The sequence below is a fragment of the Sinocyclocheilus grahami genome, unplaced genomic scaffold (genome assembly GCF_001515645.1).
Source record: "Sinocyclocheilus grahami isolate Dianchi unplaced genomic scaffold, SAMN03320097.WGS_v1.1 scaffold149.1, whole genome shotgun sequence".
NCBI classification, from domain to species: domain Eukaryota; kingdom Metazoa; phylum Chordata; class Actinopteri; order Cypriniformes; family Cyprinidae; genus Sinocyclocheilus; species Sinocyclocheilus grahami.
In genome coordinates, this window is record NW_015505328.1 from 1,768,176 (window position 1) to 1,787,948 (window position 19,773).

The window sequence follows — 19,773 nt, forward strand, 5'->3', positions numbered from 1 at the left end:
CGAAATCCTCGACAGATTTCAGAAAGAAAACAAGACTATCCTAAACTGATCAATTATTTTCATATACGTAAATGAGCTGTCGTTCATTTGTTAAACGAGAAATGTTATCTCTTGTAAAACGCACGTTTTCTTTAACATGTTGTATCTGGCTAGGCTTCTTGCAACACTTGCGCTCCGAGACAAAAACGCTTTCAAAGACGTGTAATTCTCTTAGCTCGCACTTTTGGTAGTGTGACATTGAGCCAAAGACGACAAACCAAATCATTAAACATGTTAATTCTTCAGTATATTCGCAAAAGGGTGTGATAAACGCACACGGTTAGTAGTAAAAATTCGCTCGGATTATCCCTCATTTTGCCCCGGGCTTTTGGCTGCCGAGTCTGACTGGACCTGCAGGCTGCTCACCGGGCAGGATTGGACCAGGTGCCCCGAGGCGCGCTCTGTCCAATATCCCTCAGGGACAAAGAACCAGTGCAACTCTTACCCTGCAGCTCTGCTTTGACTGTGGATTATAGGACAAACACTGGTATCTCCGTAAACACTCAAGACACATGCATACACGGAGAAAGGCCAGACGCTCTCAGCCCGGGGCAACAAGATATAGAACCCGTGCTATTTAGATTGATGTAGGCCACTTTGATTTAAAACTCTCATCCAGCACTTTTTCTGTGTGATAAGGAGAAACAATTGAACACTGTGTGGTTCTTAAAGAAAGCACTGTCATTAAAGGTCAGGAGAGGGTCTTGAATATATAATGTTGAAGCAATATCAAGCCTTAGAACATAAGAATGGCCAAATATTGTTATATAATGTGTCAGTACTAAATTTGTCTGAATTGTTTTTACACACTGGCTGGAAATGTGATCAAAAGAACATGTGCTGTTGTTACCCTAAGGAACCATTTCGACCTGATCTGACTTCTAAAATGATTTATTACTGGTGTAACAAAATAACAACTGATTTAGTCAAAACAATAATATATTTGATTTAAATGTAAAATAATTTAGATGTTACCACAAGAATGGCATTTTTAGGTCAACGGAATATTTGTTACAATGTACTGCTCTTCAAAACATTTGCAAGCATTTCACAAAAAGACACGTTGTTAAATATAATTTATTTTATACCACACAAAAACATTTACACGACATATTTTTTAAAAAACATATCAGGTTGGAGGAGTTCAGAGACATCAGGAACCACATGGGCACAGTTCAAGGTGATTTTCTGGAGAACTTTTAACCACATTTATGATAGTGATAAAAGTTTAGCATTATGGAACATTATAGGGCAAAATAGTTCAGAGACCCAGGAGGTAATTTGATTCAAAAGAGTAAGATGCACCAAGATTACTTTTCACGTGATAATAGTCACCAGCTGGTCTCATGACTTTTCTCAGATTCTGTTATTGGGCAACAGTGGCAGCACCCATGCGCAGAAGCTCTTTCCTATGCGTAAGAATGATGTCGAAACTGGACTGGAGCCGGTTCTGCTGCTCCTGGACACGGTTTTGTAAGGTGCGAACCCACCGGATAAGGGCCAGGCGACGATACATAGTCAGTTGGACTTGATGCTTCTCCATCTCCTGTGCCTTAAACCTCTCCCGGTCCTGTAGCGTCCAAACAGCCTCCATAAGTTCCGGCAGCTCAGAACAGAGGTCGGTGTCCGAGTCCGACGATCCGTCTTCAACTGCATCAGTGCCCTCCAGGCGGCTCTCTCTACGCCGCTCTGCCTTCTTATCCACTTGGTTTAGGTTTTTCAGGGTGTCCACAGATGCATTCCCATTGTCTGCCATTGGACGTTCTCTGCAGATTTGATCCCAGATGGAATTGTGGGCCCCTGCGCCCCCGATGCCACCACTCTCTGTGCTGAGTGGGGAAGAGCTTTCTGACCTGTAACCGAATTCAAACTCTTCATCACTGTCAGCCCAGTCTATTACACCATCCTCCTCTTCGTCATCATCCAGTAGGTCCTCTACTTTCTCATTCTCTCCCAACGCCTTCTCCTTTTCATCATCCGTCACTCTCCTCATCTCTTCATCAACCTTGCCTTCTTCTGCGCCATCTGGAGGCACTCTGCCGCCCATATCGTCTCCACTTTCAATCTCAGGAAGAGGCTCCAAAGGGCTCCAGCCTGGCAGACGAGACAAGGGGGAGAGGGGTCCAGGTCCATAGTGGTTGGCAGAAAGGGGCAGATTAAGGCCCAAAGCTCTTGGACGCACCTGGTTGCGGTTTTCATCTCCTGTCATGGGGTCATCATCCTGTCTCAGGAAGTTAAAGTTACCATCTTTCTCACATCTCTTCTGACTGTTGGTATGGATGCGCAGAGTTGACGGTGGTCCAACCAAAGCTTGACTTCCAAGGACAGGGTTCATGGCCTGATCTTGCTGAAGCATTTGAAGTTTTGTTTGAGACTCACTCGCTCTTTGAAAAGGGGAGATTATAAAAAAAAAAAAATACAAAAAAAAAAAAAGTTAGTGGTTTGACAAGAGTCTTTACAGGATGCAAAAGCAAAGTAATACATTATATTATTATATTTTGGCTGTGAATATAGTTTCAGACAAAACAGAAAAGGGCTGAAAGGCCACCAACACACTGTAAATAATATCGGTGGCTAAAATCCCTCGCTAATAATAATACATGAAATATTCAGTGGTGCAATTCCACGGCATGTTCTCCATTTCGGTGACATGAAATATTCAGATGTCCTCTCACAGATATAGTCCACGTAATAACTTCGGGGGCCTGTCAATCTTTCGGCGTGACAGGCGCTGTGGTGCTGAAGAACAGCAACCAGCGATTCAGGGTTGCTCGCTCGAGGCATAAATAAAATGATTGAGGACATAAAATCTGCAAGTAGTCCAATTCTGCCCCAAGAACAGGACCGAAAATTTGTGCTAACCTGAACGGCTCGGTGCATTTCGGTATATTTAAAATTCCTGCTGTAATTTACTTGACGACTCGTGCAATTCTATTGGAACAGCTCGAAGCGCCGCGTTAAAATAAATATATACGATGCATGAAGGAAATTAATGAACATTAAACCACCAACCAAACGCATTTTTGGAGCTGCCTAACGAGCACAAACGTTATCAAAATAAATGTTATCGCCGATTCAGATCATCAGCAAAACAAATCCGTAACAGTCAATCGCAAAAACCAAGAACATTTTTTTTATTGATAAATCGAATCCAGATAAACACAGGTTGGATTACGTAAGAGCGAGCGGCGTTGCGCTGGTCTCACCCCATCTCTCAGCTTCGCTCGCTCGGCCGGGAACGCGGCGAAAAACAGCTCACATCCACAGAGCGCCTAAACCTCCTCCAATTTGATCTAGCCGTTACATAAACAGCTGATTGACAATAACATTTGAGAATCAATTATTAGAGGGCATTTTCTTACGGGTTGTTGTCCGTTTTTCGTCCGCGAATAAGATGGTGTCCTCCCCGTTTTCCCCTCCTCCGACCGACCCTAGCGATGTTAATCTGAGTCCTCCTCTCGCTCGCTCTCTCCCTCCCATCCGCTCTCTTTTCCCGTGCACTGCAACGGACCACTGGGCTATGACTCACTTCCTAAACTGGGAAGGGACCACATAAGATGGAAACCGGTGAAATGAGTGGAAAACAGTGTGGGAAAACTAATTCAAGTCTTGAACAAAAGAGAGGTTTAGTTTGAACCCTGAAAAAAAGAGGTCAAAACAAATAATAAAAAAAGATATAGGGTCTTAAAGTATATACACATTTACTTCTCATTATTATCAATTCTGGCAATACATAAACAAAATATACGTACCGTGTCATTATTATAGAGTTAAATACGTCTCAGAAACCTTTATTTTACTTGAAATGACAGTTGACGGTTAGCTATCTGTGCAAAAGGCGCTAAACTACAAGTTGATTTGCGCGAGATTGCAGGAAACAATATTTTTTTGCAACAACAACAATAAACCCTTAAAACTCAAGTCCTACAAAGTGTAAAATACCCTCAACTCATCAGAAAAGAGTAAAGGACGACTATTTTACAACCAGGTTTATACCCCTTAATGGGCCTGCAGTTTTGTTGTTGTAGGTCTACGATGGCTTATCATGAGGCACTGTGTGACTGTGTTTTGGTGCTTGCACATCAAACAGACTCAGTAAGTACATTCCCTCCCTATCCCATGACAAGCAATTGCTGGCGACAGAAAAGAACTCTTCTCTCCCCCCCTCCTCACTCGGTCCAACAACATCCCCATTCAAGTGTAGCACCTTCAGGCTGTCTCTACTCTCTCCCCCTTCCATCTCTCAATAATAGCCTTAACACATGAAAAATACATCAAATAAAAAGTCTGCCTGCGGCTTCGTCACATGGAAAATCATCTACATCAAGCAAACAATCTGGGGAAGGAACGGGAATGAAGATGAGAGCAAGAGACAAGAGATGCTTGAAGTTGTCTCGTAAAATGAGCTTCAACACTTGCTGTATGAGTTCAAAAACATATTACCTGTAAAACACTACAGGTTAGACACAAGCTTATGCCACTAAATAATAATTAAAAAAAAGCTGGATTGTGTCCCGCACATACATGATAACTTGCAGTAAAAGCATGCTGTTGCCAGAAAACTGAAGCACTTGTTTGGATGCGAGCAGCCTGCAGTTATGACCCATTTCCCTCAGTTCAGTTGCACATCTCCCATCCCGGCGGTTTGAGCAGTGACAGAACCCAGAGGGACTCACCCCTGGCACTGCTGTCAAAAGCCACCACTCAGATCCAGTGTGGCAGCTACTGCACATTCAACCAGTTGCCCAGAAGCTCTCCATATATACACACACATATAGACTACATGACTTGGCAAGCAACATGGAATTAGTTCTCTAGTTTGACAAGGTCAATTATCTTCAAAAGAGCATTTCTTTTTGGGATCATTGGTTAAAACGAAATGAGTGATGCGGAGGCTCAGCATGTTGCTGGAACCAAACTCGCTTAAAAATCGCATGTTACAAATGAACTCAAAATTATTCAGTGGCTTCTGAGGAATGATCTCAGTATTCTCTTGACAATATAGTCACACATCAGAGGCTGTGTCCAGCCTGGAGCAAGGTTAATATCTAAAAAAAGAAAAAAAAGAAAGGAAATTCCAACTCCAGAAAAGAGCTGGATTAGAATCGCTTCAAAAACACAGTAAACCAAAGCATAACCAGACAAATGTCTTGGTATCTGTTTGAGCAGTTAAATAGAAAAATTATTGGCAGTAAAAATGCAAATAGCAGTGATGATTTAAAATACACTTTAATACACAATTTTACAAAAACAAATACAATTACATCACTTAAAAGGAGAAATCACAATATTTACATGATATTGAATAGTCTAAAACAAGCTAAACTCTCAACATCATAGCATTTAGTATGGACAATGGGACAAATATAATTATGTATTAATTGTTAGTAACACTGGGAAGTTTGGAAGCAACTTCAGTTTTCCAGATAGCTGAAAATACTTCGTGGTGGTCCTGTAGGTTTGAGGGAGTTCCCGAGACATGGCCGCTTAGCAGCAGGGCTAAAAGAGTCCATCTGTCCTCTTTTCTTAATCTGCAAAGTTAATTTACTCATTTTTACTCATACTTAAGAACAAATGTCATATATATATATATGTTTTTTTTAAAGCTATCATTATACAATAAAACATTTATATTGAGTGGTGAAGTAATTAGATTGTTTGTTAATTAAGACACTACAAGTTGAGGTGTCTAAGACTACGGCTCCATCCGGTGGTAGAACCAATAACTACATTCAAAAATCATGCAACAAGGAAAACTCAGCATTTCTTTTGGTTCTACTCCCTTTCCATAAAACGTTATTCTAACTCCATAGTAAAATATCCTTGTAAAAAGTAAATAATATGGAGAAACTTAATGATCAAACAAAGTACCTGTTTTCTGGGTCCCTCTGATGCTGGTGGCTCTTTTTCCGGTGACAGGGTTTGGAAGAGGAAGCCTCGTGAGTTACGAGGGGCAAAGGGGTTGCTGTCAGAGATGCTGGCTAACTTTTGCAACATTGCTCGAGGCTGACTGAGTAATGAGCCTCTCTTGACCTGGAGATAAAATACAAGTCAAAAGATTACAAATCTGTGACAGTATTTCCTCTTAAAAGCAATTTAAACAAGTTGACAGTGGAATTGCTATAACAAATACTAGAAAAAAACAACACTAATAAACTAAAATTAACACAGGAAGTAGAGAACAGCACGTGGAAGTGTGCTGTGGATACTGACCACAGCGGGCTGAAATGGCTTTCGGAACTGGTTGGTATTGGGAGCCGCCTTCTCTTGCAAAGGAGCAGCTGAAGGGTCTGTAAACAGGTGACAGTTTTAGAAGTGTATCCAGGAGAAAATGTGCATCATTGTGCAAACAAATGAAGAGTTTGGTTCCAAAACGCTATAAATCTATTTTGATTAATTTGAGTAAAAATGTGTTTTCTTTACCAAGAATGTGGCAAGATGAACACCACTATTTTCTGTTTCAAACTTTCACATAGCATCTTTAGGTTATAATAACATAAAAAAATTCAAATCCAGATTTAGATTTTCAAAAGATTTATAATTTTTTCCCCAAAATGCAATAAATCCATTGAATCAATATAAAAGTTATTTTTCTTTTGAAACGGTTGAAAATACACAACATCGTAAAAGTTGATCCACATATGACAGCCTCTGAACTAGAGGTCTGCTACCCGACCCGAGGCCGACGGGTCCCGAAATACTTTCGGGTTAATGTTTAATGAATAGCTTCGGGTTGGGCTCGGGTTTATAGCTAAACTAAAACTATATGCAGTAGCCTAGGCTACGCTACTTTAATAGATGCACACACACACACACACGACAACACAGCACGGAAACTTTTATTAGTAAAATAGCTTCGACAGCCTACTGACTCGCAACATTACATTTCGCTGCTTTTCAAGTAACTAAGCCTCATTTCTTGTAGAGAGACGCAGATTCACACACGCAACTTTTCTCTCTCTATATTATATATATATATATATACACATATACACAGTGGGTACCCTGACGAAAATGGCCATAATCTGCATGATGGAAGAATGATCATCTTGTCGTATACAACCATTCAAAAACTCGGCAGAATTTATGTTACCGAGGCACCTGATGTTCATAAACTTTCATAACTGGTAAGTTTTTTTTCTTTTGCCTTGTGAACTGGCCGAGCCTTAATGATTCTGTTTCTTTACATTTATTTGTTTACTGACCGTTGCATGCAATCGTGAAATACAGGTTATTAATTTTTTTTTTTTAAATTGGCTATTCGTTGTGTGAAAAAAAAAAAAAAAAAAAAAAAAAAAAAAAAAAAAAAAAAGTTCAATCGGGCTCTAAATTGAACCGTGCCGCTCGGGTTGGGACGATCTCGGGTACGGGTCGGGTTCGGGCTTCAGTTTAAAGCCTGTGCAGACCTCTACTCTGAACTTGGTCTTATATGCAGGCACTGGACTAAAAATACATTCAATCAGTCATCGCTCCCAAAATGAATTCAACGGGTCATCTTGTTAATGCTATAAATTAATTACAACAATAAAAGAACATTTCATCATGAACATATATGAACAACAATATCACATTAAACCACAGAAATTCCAAAATGACATTTCTCTTACATTCAACTTCCAAAAGTGCATTCATCTTTGCCATGTTACATTCATTTAGTTGACTAGTGCTATACGCTGTATTAACAAAAACATTAATGTCATTAATAAAAACACTTACAAGCTACGCAATATCGCGTTCATAATCGAATGCATCTGCGATTAAAAACGCGATATAGCAGTGATCTACGGCTCTGTGTATTAAATGCCACTCAATCTGAAAGCATGTGATGGAGATTTACTATTCACAGAACCGGCTTTACTGACGAGATGCGCATGACAATCACATGCGATTTATCGTGCAGATGATGTTTGTTGATCACAAAGTACAAAATAGATGAGGAAAACTAGGATGCCGGGTGTATTCAAAGTGCCACCATTACTGTCTAGAGTTCATGGAATGGTGCGCTGTGATTGGTTGAGCGAATATATCGCATTCTACAGAGAAGGGAGACTGGCGTTTGTCGCGGTTTGGAAAGAAAGGGAGAAAATATGACAGAATAACTCGGTGGATATCGCATTTTGCATAAGATTAAAAATGGACTTTTCCAATACCGACCAGATACAATACTGATTTTGGCGGGAACTCAATTTTTGTAAAAATGTTTATCTCGTTTTGGAACCAAACTCTTCAAATAGTCAATCAGCACTACAGTTCTAAATACCGTCAGAAAACCTGAATTAGTGCATAGTGATTCTGCAATCTTTACAATCTCAAGAGCATTTCAGTACCTTTCTTTTGAAGGGTCTTAGCAGTTAGCTTCTTAGCTAGCTTCATAAATTGACTGTCCTCCTCTTCAATCTTTTCCTCATCATCTGCATCCTCTCCCTTTTTGGCCTGAACTTCAGTCTACAGAACAGGATCCAAGTCAGACACATGCACACAAGCATGAACACATAGCATTTATTTTTCTTATGCTGGGTTCAGACTACACAATATTTTTGTCAGTCACGATAGTCACTGTGTCAGATTGCACGATTTTGACTCCTAAAATCTTGTCGTGTCGTGGACAAGAAACATGTCAGACTACTCGTTGCTTCCCGACAATTCATCGCGTGCCGTCTTTAACGATGCGTGTGATGTCATCGAGAAAGCGGAACTAGCGACTGAATTCCGAAAACAAGAGTGTAAACATTGCTGAAGCGCTTCCGCTTTAATTCGCCAGCATTTTTCTTTCTTTGTTCTATGGTGTAGTCCCTCGATGACACATCATACAGGCAGGAGTACTGTTGCCACAGCTCCACGAACCTTTCCTCCATCTCATAATTCCACCTAGCAGCACCATCATCTCTCTTTCGTTTTGCCATGTTTGAAACCCGTGTATGAAAGAGCTTCTGTGCCGCTATTGGTCAACGTCACCAATGTGACAGAACTCGTCGTGGACGACGGGAAAAAAAAATTAAACACGGTAGTCTTTCTGTCGTGAAGCATCGCAGATGCGGAATTGGTTGTCGTCCACTATGACACACTACACGTGCTGAAACGATGGAATCTTACGTCCCGACGCCCATTGTCATTTACGAATCCCCACGACACCCTACGTCAAACAAATTGTGGCAAAATTGGGCTAAAATCGTGTAGTCTGAACCGGGCATTACACACACCTGTTCTCTCAACCACTGTTCCCTCTCTAGCCGTTCTTTACGTCTTTGCAACTCCAGTTGATCGATTTCTTCATCTTCCTCTTCCTCATCTCCATCAGGACCCATTCCACCAAACTCAAAGTTATCATCTGGACAAATCAAACAGGAAAAAAAAAAACTACATGAATACAGGTCAGACACATCTATTCCAGTTAGCTGCTACAAGAAGCACGGTCAAGTTCAAACACTCTTCAACATCAGTTTACTGAGGGGTGGGATTCAGATCACATGCTGAACTCACCAATGTTTTTCCAGCGGAAACGCCGAGCTCGTCCAGGTCCATCAGAATGCAGATCTCCATCAGCGAGGTAACGCTCCTGATACAGCCGCAGTCTTCGCTTATCATCATCCAAGACCTGCTTCCTGTAGGAAGAATATAATGAGCCTCATGTTCCTAGTGAAAGACTATGACAGTCTACAGAAGAAGTGCAGTTATTTCTAAAAGCAACCAGGTTTAAGGCATTTATAACACTTGTGGAGTTGACTGATCACATGGCATAACAGAAGTACCCAGCTTAGCTTTGATAAATAGGTTGGCTCCCCCATGTGGCACATTGAGGTTACAACAATTTCTAGCAGCAGACTGTCAACTGTAAAACGCAAAGCTACCAAACAAGCATTTCAGCTGCTTTCGCAAGTACTCACCTGTTCCACCACCTACTAAAAGAGCAAGTCAGTGGAGGACTAAGATAAATTTCTTACATGTGAATCTTGTTAACTTGGTCCATCAGTTCCTCATCTGATGGTAAATCTTCTTGTATCTCCTCCTCCTCGTATTCATCACCACCTTCATCATCCTCATCCTCACTACCCACATCACTGCCAGACAACTCTGCCTCGGATTCCACAAACTCTGCTAAACGGCTGTCGGGACACAAATAACATGTATAGATATCAATACACACATAAAACCAGTCACACAAGATGAAATATATTCAATCCCCAACCTCTACCACATTAAAATGGTTTTAAACTACTTACATTGTTCATAAATATCTCTGAAAAACAAAAATAGACATACATTTTCTTTTTGCCAGTGCGTCGTCCAAAGACCGCTTCCCTTTCCTCTTCCTGCTCCTCCTCCTCTTCATTCTCAGTTTCCTCTTCTTCAGCATCTGATTTATCTTCATTTTCATCCTTAAATTAAAAACAAATGTTTACAGCACTAAGCACTGAAAGAGTAGTAACAAATACAGGCAAACATTCACATTCACCGCTGCAGTGTATATTTCATTTTATTTCATAAAAAAAGACCCAGGTTTTTTTTCTGAAAACACTCCCCCATTTTCTGGACAAACAGGTAGTCCCACCCTAAACTCACACCACTGGTTGAACACATTGGGCAAAGTATCAAATGTTTTTTTAAGATCTTTTATCTGCCGAGTACCTTTTCACTGAGGCTGTCTACATCTGACAGGAGCCGGAACTCACAGTCACCTTCCTCAATTATGTTCTTGTTCCTATGGGGACAGTATGAGGGTATAAAGCATTTAGTATTTGGAGCAACAAAATACAAACTATAATTTTCAAGGATATGCAATGAATCCATGTACATCGATTATAGCTTAGTACCTGTTCATTTCAAATGGCTTTTCAAAGGCAGGACTTGAGACTGATCGCAGCGACGAAGCAGCTAAAAACAGGTTAGATAGAGTTTGTTACCTACAAAACTTAACAAGTATCCTTTTAACCCTCAGTATAAACAACACAAGACTTACACGGGCTTCCTGTGAACTTGCCAGAGCAGAGAGCCAGCAGCTGGTCCATGTCTGTCTCTGAGCTGCCTTGACTCTCACCTCGTTGCACTTCTGGCTCAATGGTCTTGTTCTTCTCCCTGGGCTTGACAACTGGCTCTTCAGGCTGTGTGGAAAAAGCTCCAGAGCACAGCCCCAGCAGCTCATCCTCTGCTGAAGGCGGAGAAGCCCCTGGCTGGGTCTGCCCTGTTCCGAAGCCCCCTGAGCAGAGCCCTAGGAGCTCACCCATGTTAGCATCCATGGCGTTCTCATCCAGACTGTCTAGTATAAGCTGCCGTTTGTGGGAACGGCTTGGCACACCGCGGGGACCAACGTTTAAGAAGCCATCGGCATCCAGTAGCTGGGAGTGGGTGTCCTCCTCCAGTGAGAAGCGACCCTGGGAGTCCCCAGCCGAAGGGAGGGCAGACTCACTTGGGGAAGAGGGAGCATAAAGGTCTTGAGAATCCTCCACAGGGAGGGAGAGGGAGGGTTCGGACATCTTACCTGAGCTCTGAAAAAATATTTAGTGTCTGTTAAATTACAAATTTAAACGATAATTTACATGGCAAATCATCGTCATTTACAACTCAAATTTAACGGTCACCTTGTTATGTGCATTTAAGATTGAGAAGACACATTAGTTACATTCAGTGAAGGCACAGCTTTTTTTCAAAATGTGCAAGAATAACTTGAGCACAAGTGAAATTTGTGTGGGGAGCTTTATTTTGCTAAACAGCGGTAAAATGTGACATTTTGCAAAAAAAAAATTAGGCCAAACAAACTTCATATCAGGAGTTCCAAGATACCCTCACCTTTGAAGCAGAGCCGAGCAAGCTGGATCTGAAGAGGCAGGGAGATGGAGAGCGGAACGCACTGTTGGACAGACCTCTGCCTGCAGCTCTATTGACTGGCTGGTATGATGGGATCATTGAGCCCATCAGCTCAAAGCTACTGTTATGACTGCTGTCCTTAGCCAATGAAAGGGTGTCATCCTCCTCTGTGAAAAAGAATGAAAATTCAGTCTGATTTCACATATATTTGATACTACCAATACTAAAAGAGTGACCAGTTGTTGGAGCAACAGGTATAATAACTTATTGTTTTAAATAAGAAACAGTAAAACAGAGTATGTAACTCACCCATTTTATTGTCAGTTTCATGGCCAGCTGGGCCTAATCTTCTTACACCATCCCTGGACAGAAAAAGACATTCAGTTAGTATGGACTACAGAAAGTGTGTTGCAGCCCAATTAGGAAAAATACACGTACCCTGTGCGGGAACAGGAGTTGCCAGCAAACAGCATCAATGTTCCATCAGTGTCTGCTGGAGTTGGAGAGGGACTTTTGAAGCCAGGGGAAGGAAATGTTTTCACTGAAACTTCATCTTCCTCTTTGTCCACTGCCTCTTCTCCCTCCTCCACCTCATCATCACCACCATCACCCAACAATTCATCAACACCCTAAAAAAAAATGAATGGAAATAAAATTAAAATTGACGACTATAAAATGAGAAAAGTCATGTTAAAGAGTAGTAGATCTGGGGAAACATTTACCAAATTTACCAAAACATTAACCAATCCAAAAGTAATGCCAATTTTTTGTACCTCTTCATCCTCTGACTCAGTCATCTCTGCTTCCTCTTCTTCCTCACAATCCTCATTGTCAAGGCGATGCAGAGCAGCTCTGCGCTCCCTCTCCTCCTTCCTGCGGATGGCCATGGCTTGTTGCAAGCGAGACTTCAACAGTACCAGTTTCTCACCTACAAAGATGCAAACAATGAGCAATAAAAAAAAAAACCATTAAAATGGCTTCCATACCTGGAAATCGAAGCACTGTGGTAAAAATAATGATTGTACCTGGTTTGACATTTGCAGGCTCATCCTCTCCCTCATTGACAGTTATTGTGATTGAATCAGAGCGTAGTTCTTCCTGTCCTGAGGGGGCGCTGTCTTTCCTCACCACATTGAGCTGCAATATGCGCTCCCTTTTAGGGCGAGGAGCAGGTTGGAAGTGCTTCATGAAGCGTTCCTGTAGTGCTTTCAGAGCTGTATTACACACACAAAATCAATCACTAATTGTGGAAAAGGGTGAAGGACATTTAAAAAGTGATAATCCAGAAATCTCACCTGGGTTTTCCTGAGGTGGCTCCAACTGGACAAAAGCCCCATCATCTGCACACAACTTCACCACAGGAGGAGGATCTAGACCAAGTTCTCTTAATCTGGCTAGTTTATCCTTGCGTGGTTTGAGCATCCAAGCAGCAGTCTGGGCCTGATCAACTGAGACCTGTTGCTCTTCTTGGTCCTTGTCGGAGTGTTTAGCTCCTTCAGTTTCTTGCTCAATAGGAGTTTCTTTTTCTTGACCCACAGGTTTGGGTTTGTCAGTGCTTATGTCATGTTCTACATCTGCTTCGCTTGAGGTCTGTGGGTTGCTATCAATGGTAGGATTGTCCTGATGAGTGCTGGTGGCTGTGTCTTCTAGAGGTACGGATGTGGTGGAGGACTGGTTACCCAGAGCTGATTCTGTTGGAGGGCTTGAGTCCTGCTCTGGCATGTGCTGAGATCTTGTGGTTTGATCTGAAGGTGGTTGTGTAGTGCGCTCTAAAATACAAGCCTGGTACTTGGCAGACCTTAAGGACAAGTGAAAAAAAGATTACACTGGTAATTTCTACTGTATCAACATATACAGGAGATCAATTAATTCATTAGTGATAGAGACTTGATCTCATACTTGAGCAAAGCCATTGCACGACCCTCAGGACGAGGTTTTTTCTTGAAGAACTGGTCAATACTTTTGGGCTCTGGCATATAATACGGCAGATTGAGCATAGACTCTGCAAATATATAAAAAGACAGCAGTGTCAGAGAGCAACTTTTTTTATTATTATCCTGAAGTGATATTTGCCCCATCTACACCACACGTTTGGAGATATATGGCCAATTCCATGCAAAAGTCATCCTTACCATGGAAAAAATTAATTTTTTACCAAAAGAATAAACTTGTGCATTTAGGTCTGTATTTTACAGCATGAACGTGCTTTAATAGAAATTAAGGAAATCCCTATGTTTATCCACCACATTGAGGGGGTGCACCAAAAGAAAAATTACATTTTCATTCGACTGTATTTCATGTTTTCAAATGAGAGATCAAAGACTGCCCATTTATTAATTTTTCAACAGTAAGTATTTTGTAGAAAGATGGGAGGCCTGTCTGAAAAGTAAATAAACTCACTTTGTCTAAACAGCGATGATTTTTGGATTTATAAGGACTAGATTTATGAGGTCAGGACGCTTCAGCACTGTGTCATGTCCGTAACATTTTAATGATTAAGTTTATATCATATAGTAATTATTAATGCAATAAACTTGAAACTTTCTGTACAAAGCCAACTTATAGCCATACTAATTATGATCAACAGTTCATCTCCATTCTTTGCTCATCAACTATAATAATGCGTTACGGACGTGACCATGTATACCATGTTGCTGATGACTGATAGCCTGTGTATGTCTATACTGCTGTGATCAGTTTCAGGCTTTCCGTATAACATTAGAAATTAATTAATATTGTAACATTTCAGAAATTGCATTCTCAACGAGAACATCGCAGAGATTTAGACGTGCATTTCTGACCCGCACAGCAAATGCAAAGCGGACTGAAGGAAAAATAGCCAAAACTTTTTCAAATGTAATTTTATGTTCATTGTCAATATTATCTTATCTAAACCTTTTATGTGTTTCAAATAACTATATCGCTATGCGCTGCATGCAAGCAGAGTGCAAGATTTTGTGTGTTCAGTGCACATGTGGGGTTATCATTTATTGTTTTTCACTTTATGCAGATGCAAAACGTGAATCTGCAGTCTTATTCGCAGTCCGAGTCCATTTTATAAATATTTGTACAATATGCCTATTATCAGCATATTTTACTTAACCTTTTTTGTATCTTAGTTATTTAATGCATAAGCAAGTCATAATTTTTTTTTTTCCAGCAGCATCCGTTTAATCTTGATCAACGAATTGGAGCAGCGTTAGTCTGTTAAATACATTTTAAAATGTCAAATAGCATTCAATTTAAAGGTTATATAACTGTATCTGTCTCGGATGTAGACTGGTGAAGATTTATTTTAATGTGGATTCCAAACTCTAGCGTTAACCTACATAAATGTGCTACATTTTTGGCCCATATTCAAGTGTTTGTGTGGAATATTAATGCATATGCATGACAGGGAGGCGCCCGCGCGATCACTTGCATTTTTTTCTGAAAATTAAACCATTTAAAATCAGTTCAAAACTGATTTTATATATGTAAATTCATAACAACAAAACGTGCTTTTGTAAAATAATTAAAACAAACAGGATGGGCTTTCTGCCGTCTCTGTGAACTGGAGCGCTTCTCAAAAAAGAACCAAAACTCGGCATGTGTCTCACATAGGCTACAAAAGAAATAGGTCTATAGAAAGCTTGAAATGTCTACTTTTAAACGAACCAATTAAAAACAAAATTAAATACTCCCTGTTTATGTAATCTGAAGGTTTCATTTCTCTCTAAAGCCACATCTAGTACTGTGGAGATAAGAGTCAGCAGCACTGTGAATTTCATCTAGCAGCTAACAAGAAAACATTAGTTTATAAAAATAATTTAATGTCTAATTTTTCTATACATTAATAATCATTAGGCTACTTTAGCCTGCGCTTTGTGGCAAACTTTATGCGTGTGAATGAGCATGGAATATATTGAAGCTTATTATGGATTAGTATATTGATTTAATATAAATGTGCGATTAGTTAAAGAGCAGGTCATATGGTATTTTAAAGCGTCCTAATATTGTGTTGGGAGTCCCCTACAACTGGTTTAAATGCATCTAAGGTCAGAAAACATAGCACATTCTGAGAAAATTACATTTAATATTAGAGTCATTTGCCAATGATTTCGAAACGATTCGTTCCCCAGCAAGTTTGGAGCAAACCCCTCCCTTCCATAAGCCTACTCTTCCCTGATTGGTCAGCTGGCCAAGCTTGTTGTGATTGGCACAGAGAGGAATCCTTGAGCAAGTTGTCGAGCGCTACCCTTGACAAAGCACCTTTACATAAAACAATAATATAGTGCTCCAATCCGTTCTTATAATAATGACATAAAATACAAAAACACTTATGCAAGCAAATTGTGCCCACAGCAAGTTTAGCTGCTAAACTGTGAACACTTAAAACAATAATGGTGGATACGTTAGCCGAGTGCTAATGTGACTAACTGATGAAACAATACAGTTTGTAAACCAAAATATGTCTACTGTAATGTTTGAAGAATGACAGACAAAAGACGCGGTCTTAACTTTTAATCAGAACACAGAACAGCTGTATCACAGGAGCACCAGCCTAACTAACTCGCTCGTCTCGCCCGCATTAACCCTATAACTGCCGAAACAGCAATTTCACAATGATTATAGTCTGTGCACTACACATTATTTATTATTAAATTAAGTAATCTGAACAACGTCAGTCTACATTATTCGACACATTCTTAGGAAATAGTGGGTTCTAGGGATGTAACGATTCACTCAACTCACAATTCGATTCACGATTTGTTTTTTTTTCAAAAATGAGATTTAAGACAAATTATAAATAATTGTGTCCTTTTATTATTGCTTGGACAAAATTCTGCATGTTTCTTTGAGAAATTGAAATATAACACTATAATTATATACTAATATAGCACTTGTAAATTATTGCTCTTTTGTTGGTTTTGATTGGTTCTATTGTCCTCTTTTGTTAGAGCTTTGGATAAAAGCATCTGCTAAATAACATTTAAATATAATGTAAATATAAATAAAACAACTTAATTTTAAACAAGCCCCACATCAAATAAATAACACAAATAAAAAAAACAAACTAAGGCTTTGTCTGTGCTCTTTCCTTTTAAAATTAAGAGGCAACCACTGCATTTTAATCATGATCCAAACAAAGATGCTGCATACATGCAACATGAGCAGTTTTTAATCTAAATTTCATTGTATAATTTCGAGATTTGAAGCAAAAACAGAACGGTTTGACTTCAGTTTTGTGAAACTATACATAAAAAGTATCTGCATGAATCAGAAAAAGCGGACGAGCTGAATGAGACACAGATTCACTCTCTGCCAGCAGGTGATGCTTAAAACATTTCCTTGGTTTCGGCTGTAAACAAAGCAGCTGAATTTATGAACTTTAATATGCATTATACAAAGGCAAGATGAATAGAAAAAAATACCATCTAAACTTTTCTAAAGACATTCATGTTCCCCTCAGACATGCAGTCACATAAACTCCTACCCCTAAATGAAACGCGATTTGTTTAGCATCTCAGCGCAGCCATTTGCTAAAATCATTCAAGTTAAGTTTTTTTCCTCATTAATGTACACACAGCACCCCATATTGACAGAAAAACACAGAATTGTTGACATTTTTGCAGATTTATTAAAAAAGAAAAACTGAAATATCACATGGTCCTAAGTATATATTGCTGTGACACTCATATATTTAACTCAGGTGCTGTCCATTTCTTCTGATCATCCTTGAGATGGTTCTACACCTTCATTTGAGTCCAGCTGTGTTTGATTATACTGATTGGACTTGATTAGGAAAGCCACACACCTGTCTATATAAGACCTTACAGCTCACAGTGCATGTCAGAGCAAAAGAGAATCATGAGGTCAAAGGAACTGCCTGAAGAGCTCAGAGACAGAATTGTGGCAAGACACAGATCTGGCCAAGGTTACAATGAATCGCGATTTGTTTAGCATCTCAACCGATTTGAATCGTCACATATTTGAATCGATTTTCAACCGGCTTGCGGTTAATCGTTACATCCCTAGTGGGTTCACAGTGAATTATCAGAACTACTTCAGTAAGACCGTAATATCATGCTTTACCTGGAAACCTAAAGCTGCACTTGGTATACATCACATATTAGCACAAAAACTTGATATTTTGAGCACTCAATTGAAAATGTACACATAACGTATCAATCGTACTTACAGGTTGGGGTTCGGAGAGTTTGTTAGTCCAAATTAAGAAGATTAGAAACCAACGAATATAAAAGCCAAGATTAGAGAGGCAATCCTTGGTAAAATGACATGCACACAACAAAAGGTTCGAATTGTATTTCTGTGGTATCCTTGAACACAGCGTCTTCTCGACATGATGTAAACACACTAACTAGTGGAAGTGTTTGTGGGCAGGGCAGACTGTGTTCGTATTTCACGGGCAGGCGGGGATTATGCAAATGTGTTACCCAGTGACGTATACCGGTAACAGGCAAAAGATTCGAAAATATAACGACTCGTTAAGGTGATTCAGAATCGACTCTCTCTTTTGAGAGACAATATATTTATTTATTATGCACTTTTTTGATTAACAACTTTGCAGATTGTTTTCATTTAAGGATAGCTACGTTATAAAATGCAAGAGATATTTTTCAAAAACCCATATGACCTGCTCTTTAAAAAACGGCTTAAACGAACGACTACTAGTTAAAGGTACAATATGTAATTTTCGCCGCTGGAGGGCATGTATTCAAAATAAACAAAGAAACAAAGGCGTAGTTTGATGACGCCGTGACTGAGTGTGGAATCATGGGAGTTGTCATCTTCATCCCCACAGCAGATGCAATCCGACGGGACTCGGGCAGAAATGTTCATGGAGGAGCTAATGATTTATTAATGTAGTAGAATGAAGCAGGGTGAGGCTGGAAGCCGTCGAAGCGAAACTAGGCTGCTGAACGAGCGTGACACACGGCTCGAAAGCAGTGCAGCTTTTACTATGCCACAGTCGATCGTTTCCGCTCCATTCGGTCGGTCGTGCGTATGTGTGGGGGGGGGGGGCCGTTTTATCATACTAGATACATTTGAAAGTTCTGTTATAATGCTACTCTGTGCGGTTGTCACCAGTCTATTAAAACGCACTACATATTAAAGCATCTTTGGTGTTTCCATGTTTTCTACAAAACAAAACCAGAAATTGAGGGGTTATGACGTCATTGGCAGGCGACACAATGACACTATGGACATGGTCCGTGTCACTAGTTAAATCACTTATTTCTCTGGATTTAAACATTCTTCGAAACATTTGGGATAATGTAAGTACACAAGTCAGCTAAATGTATAACACTGTTCTAATGGTTTTTGGATATTTTAATAAACAAATCTTACATATTGTGCCTTTATATTTATATAGGCAGACCTATTAAACCACTAGACGTCTCTGTTAAAGTTTTTAAAGCATTTTATACGCATTTCCGTAGTCGGATAAATTCCGCTTTAAGAACGGTCACGTCCGTAACATTGATTTTCCTGTGAAACACAAAAATTACAATTTAAACAAAATTTATATTTTAGGTTTTGTAAAAAGCCAACCCTTCTCAATTCGGCAGATATTGTTGCTTCTGGTTTGTACATTGTAAATAGCAGAAATTCTACAAATTGTTGTCTGCCAGAAACTAGTGTCTTTTATTTGTCACATCCGTAACACATGTGTATTTCCCTCATTTAAAATATAAAACAGGTTTATAGACTGAAACTTTTCTGATGTCTGGACTCTTTTTTAAGAGGTTTTGAAAAATATAAAGAGATGGTTCAATATATTGGTAATGAATACAATTTATATTTCAGGTTTTGACTGCGAATGTCACATCCGTAACGCTAGAATTGCCCATATATATATATATATATATATATATATATATATATATATACACACACACACACACACACACACACACACACACACAC

At 39.7% G+C, this 19,773-nt stretch overlaps 2 protein-coding genes across 3 annotated transcripts in view; both read right to left on the minus strand.

Annotated features, from left to right (window-relative positions):
* Positions 1-1,118: 1,118 nt before the first annotated feature.
* LOC107591981 (uncharacterized) lies at positions 1,119-3,387 on the minus strand. The gene is made up of 2 exons (XM_016281297.1): positions 3,246-3,387; positions 1,119-2,423 (listed from the first exon to the last, which is right to left on the minus strand). Exons 1-2 carry the CDS (start codon positions 3,248-3,250, stop codon positions 1,406-1,408), a joined length of 1,023 nt encoding a protein of 340 aa, XP_016136783.1. The 5' UTR covers positions 3,251-3,387; the 3' UTR covers positions 1,119-1,405.
* Positions 3,388-5,280: 1,893 nt separating this feature from the next.
* LOC107591979 (claspin) overlaps positions 5,281-19,773 on the minus strand; it is a 37,060-nt gene continuing 22,567 nt past the window's right edge. For both annotated transcript variants that reach the window (XM_016281288.1, XM_016281287.1), the window contains exons 7-24: positions 13,741-13,843; positions 13,137-13,639; positions 12,867-13,055; positions 12,615-12,769; positions 12,280-12,470; positions 12,151-12,203; positions 11,824-12,008; positions 10,997-11,522; positions 10,851-10,911; positions 10,666-10,738; positions 10,300-10,415; positions 9,981-10,142; positions 9,520-9,641; positions 9,240-9,367; positions 8,367-8,484; positions 6,253-6,329; positions 5,911-6,072; positions 5,281-5,570 (exon numbers count right to left, since the gene is read on the minus strand). In XM_016281288.1, the coding sequence (XP_016136774.1) occupies positions 5,454-5,570; positions 5,911-6,072; positions 6,253-6,329; positions 8,367-8,484; positions 9,240-9,367; positions 9,520-9,641; positions 9,981-10,142; positions 10,300-10,415; positions 10,666-10,738; positions 10,851-10,911; positions 10,997-11,522; positions 11,824-12,008; positions 12,151-12,203; positions 12,280-12,470; positions 12,615-12,769; positions 12,867-13,055; positions 13,137-13,639; positions 13,741-13,843 (3,041 nt within the window). In that variant the 3' untranslated portion in view covers positions 5,281-5,453. The remainder of the gene's footprint in view (positions 5,571-5,910; positions 6,073-6,252; positions 6,330-8,366; positions 8,485-9,239; positions 9,368-9,519; positions 9,642-9,980; positions 10,143-10,299; positions 10,416-10,665; positions 10,739-10,850; positions 10,912-10,996; positions 11,523-11,823; positions 12,009-12,150; positions 12,204-12,279; positions 12,471-12,614; positions 12,770-12,866; positions 13,056-13,136; positions 13,640-13,740; positions 13,844-19,773) is intronic.